This window comes from Diabrotica virgifera, chromosome 7 (assembly GCF_917563875.1).
Source record: "Diabrotica virgifera virgifera chromosome 7, PGI_DIABVI_V3a".
In the NCBI taxonomy this organism is placed as follows: domain Eukaryota; kingdom Metazoa; phylum Arthropoda; class Insecta; order Coleoptera; family Chrysomelidae; genus Diabrotica; species Diabrotica virgifera.
In genome coordinates this window covers 58,747,844-58,751,465 of record NC_065449.1, presented here as the reverse complement: position 1 = coordinate 58,751,465, position 3,622 = coordinate 58,747,844, and the positions used below count along the sequence as shown (strand labels likewise).

Here is a 3,622-nt window from a genome sequence, read left to right as displayed (position 1 = left end):
TTGAGAGTCATTAAAATAAGATGGCTGAGCAATATTTGCGTGGAGTGAGTTAGTGGAATTTATGGCATTTGTGGTGCGGGGTGAGAGACTGCGAGCATCAGCAACTTGTGCTTGCGAATTTGCATCATTATTAAAACGAGAAGCATTATAACGTGTATTTCTGTTACTATTCTGTTGAGCGGTTTCTGCATAGGGTGTAAATCTAGCAGAATTTACATGTGTGCTTGCATTGCGATTATCTTCGTGGTGAGAAGCGTGAGAAGAACGAGTACGTTTAATGTTTTCTGCATACGAGTTTTGGTGCAGAAGGGTGTGATGGTTTTTAGAACAAATAAAACAACCGCGAGAAGTACACTGAGCATGAGTGTGTTTTGTACCAAGACAGTTAGAGCACATGTCTCGCGATTTTAAAAAATTATATTTTTCTGAGTGAGAGAGGGCAGCGAATTGCCTACAGGAATATATTTTGTGCGCTGAATTATTACAGTAATTGCATTTGATATGATTACTAGAGGAGAGAGGTGGAGATGTATTTGAGAGAAGAGAAGTGGAGTTAGATTTAGCGTGTGATTTGTCCCTTTTTGATTCAGGAATATTTGTGAGGTCTGCGAGAATGTTGCAGCGTTCATTGAGGATCTCAAAAAGTTCGACAATTGTGGGAGTGTAATTTCTATCTCTTCTTTCCCCATAATATCGTTTGGTGGCAAAATCGAGCTTTCTTGTTATTAAATTAATTAAGAGATAATCCCACGATTCGACGGGAACTTGTAGAGCCTTTAGGGAGTCAATATTTCTTTTTAAATCGTTTGTAAAATCACTTAGTGACCGATAGTTGCTCCTTGTGAGTGTAGGGAAATCTATGATAAGATTGATGTGAGAATTGATAATAGCAAGACTGTTGTCGTACTTCTTTTCGAGTATGTCAATAGCGAGATCAAAGTTTTCGTTAGTTACGTCAAGCGAATCAATTAAATTTAAGGGTTCTCCGCGGAGGGAAGATTTCAAATAAATTAGCTTTTGAGCTTTGGTGAGTGTTTGATTATCCTTTATAATGGAGGAAAACAATTGGTAAAATGAGACCCATTTACTGGGCTCACCATGATATATAGGAACAGAAACAGGTGGTAAGCGTACGTTGGAGTTAGCATGATTACCGTGTTGGTACTGAGAAGGTACCGAAGAAGAAGAATTAACTTTCGTGAATTGCGCCAATTTACCGTCAATTCGAGACATAGCAGAGAAGTATTTATTTTCAACTTCTTCTCTATTTTCTGTGTGCAAATCAGCATTTTTGTGAGTGTCTATCTTATTACAAATATCATTATAATTATTAAATGCATTAATTAAGTGCGTTCTTCTGTGACTAAGTTCAAATGTATCAGTTTGACTTTCGAGAAAATTGCTTATCCAGTTTACATTTCGTTCAAATGATGATTTGCATGTACCAATCTCCCTCTTCAGTGCGTCCATAATTAAAATATATAAAATTTAAAAAATTAAAATATTGATTGTCCAGTGACAATCTGTAAATATTGTGATTTTAACGGTACACAAAGAGAGATCGTGGTTGAAAATAGAGTGAGTATGTAGTGTAAAAAGAAATAAAAATTATGCAAAATATTTAAAAAAGAGATGAGCAGATATATATGAAAAATAAAGAGTAAACAAATAAATTGTCCTTTAAAAACACATGCGTACACAAACTTATTGAGTTAATGATAATATGTGGAGTAATATTTAAGGAAATAAAATAAAAGTTCATAAAGTTTTTTATTATTGCGATGTTACCTTAGTATGCGTCAAGAAAGCGTTGTTCTTGAAGAATGGGACGGTGTCAGCGTGGCGGCGGGCAGCGGGAGCAGCCCCAGGTCGAGGTGGAGGCGATCAGCGGGACAGCAACGGTCCAAGTTGGAGGCGGTCAGCGGGACAGCAAACGGTCCAAGGTGGAGGCGGTCAGCGGGACAGCGACGGTCCAAGTTGGATGGCAATCAGCGTGAGAGCAATGGTGCAAGGTGGGGTCGATCAGCGGAACAGCAACGGTCCAAGGTGGAGGCGGTCAGCGGGACAGCAACGGTCCAAGGTAGAGGCGATCAGCGGGACAGCAACGGTCCAAGGTGGAGGCAGTCAACAGGACAGCGACGGTCCAAGGTGGAGGCGATCAGCGGGACAGCAACGGTCCAAGGTGGAAACGGTCAGCGGGACAGCAATGGTCCAAGGTGGAGTCGATCAGCGGGACAGCAACGGTCCAAGGTAGAGGCGGTCAGCGGGACAGCAACGGTCCAAGGTGGAGGCGATCAGCGGGACAGCAACGGTCCAAGGTGGAGACGGTCAGCGGGACAGCAATGGTCCAAGGTGGAGTCGATCAGCGGGACAGCAACGGTCCAAGGTAGAGGCGGTCAGCGGGACAGCAACGGTCCAAGTAGAGGTAATAGGATCACCGGAACAGCCGATAACGATTCGATTCAATTTCAACACCGCGAGCCTTGCTTCTGGGTATGCAGACGATTCTTTGAATCGTCCCACCAGGGGTACCAAATTATGTGTAGGACGCTTCACCTGTGGTAAAAGGACCTGGTGAATATCTCCTGTCCTTCACACAAGAGGGGAACCAGCTTCTATAGTGGTTGATATAATTAGACTCTGATATTCTTTGTCGAGTCGAAGCAAGGTGTAAATCGGTGTTGAAATGATTAAAATACGTGTGAGATAATTAGTTTATTTAACACAAACACTAATATTTACAAGTATCGTACAAAATAATTATTATTGTTTTTACTACAACAAAAAAACATACATAAATTTGCTATGTGCAATTGACAGTAAAGTGAACCGCGATTTAAGAGTGAAACATGTGATTAGTAACAAGTGAGAGAAGATTCGCGTGAAAAACCGTGTAATGCGATAGGAAAATACGAGACGTGAATACTTTCAGAGTTGAGCGAGAGACGCGACCGATTAGCTCGGTAGTTGACGAATAAGTCATTGAGAGACGAGAGACTAAAAACGACTTAGGCATAAGGATTCCTTTTTCCTTTGGGTCCCCAAAAAGAAGTGGAACTCATTCATCAATGTCCTATGCGTGTCTAATTTACGTTCAGAAATAAACAGAAGGTTTAATTTAGTCCAGTAACGACAAAGGCCTTTATTGGTTTAAGGATACATAAATCCGACAGCAAGACAGCTTCACACATTGTCAAGTTGAAAGAATTGTTCTTAATTTCGATCCAAACCCTGGGAACCGGATATATCTTAACCTAGAATGTTTTCGTAGTGCACGGGTCCTTGTATCGCCGACTGAAATGGGAGGCCACGGGACAAGCAAATGTTTTCTCGGAATTGGTTAATTTTGGAAGCTACAAAGGGCAGATGTGTTCGTTTGAAATTATCAATGATTCGACGAATTTTATTAAGATTCTTATATAAGTAGAAATGATAATTAGCTTTATGTTAGAAAATCTAACAGTTGGTTTCATAATAAATTATGTTACAGCTGTCTGTTACAGTTATTTATCTCTATTTTCAGATGTAACATAATGTTTTCACGATCCAATTACTAGTCCATTAGTAAATGAAAATCACTCCAAGAGGTGTTGTTTTAGTCACATTCGACTATGATGGGCAA

The 3,622-nt window shown here is 40.4% G+C and overlaps 1 protein-coding gene across 2 annotated transcripts; it reads left to right on the top strand.

Annotated features, from left to right (window-relative positions):
- The first annotated feature begins 1,635 nt into the window (after positions 1-1,635).
- LOC126887796 (uncharacterized) lies at positions 1,636-2,973 on the top strand. Of its 2 annotated transcripts, XR_007699207.1 has the most exons (3): positions 1,636-2,046; positions 2,081-2,318; positions 2,387-2,973. XR_007699207.1 is itself a non-coding variant. In XM_050655617.1 (2 exons), exons 1-2 carry the CDS (start codon positions 1,795-1,797, stop codon positions 2,252-2,254), a joined length of 426 nt encoding a protein of 141 aa, XP_050511574.1. In that variant the 5' UTR covers positions 1,636-1,794; the 3' UTR covers positions 2,255-2,325. The 2 variants fall into 2 exon arrangements, 1 of the variants encoding a protein (XP_050511574.1); XM_050655617.1 differs by lacking the exon at positions 2,387-2,973 and having other exon boundaries at positions 2,081-2,325.
- Positions 2,974-3,622: the final 649 nt, after the last annotated feature.

What these genes read in the sequence shown, in the direction of transcription:
- LOC126887796 (XM_050655617.1), top strand. Translation starts at nt 1,795, where the DNA reads ATGCGTCAAGAAAGCGTTGTTCTTGAAGAATGGGACGGTGTCAGCGTG. An exon ending in CGGAACAGCAACGGTCCAAG is followed by an intron (nt 2,047 to 2,080) that starts GTGGAGGCGGTC and finishes CAACGGTCCAAG; the next exon opens with GTAGAGGCGATCAGCGGGAC.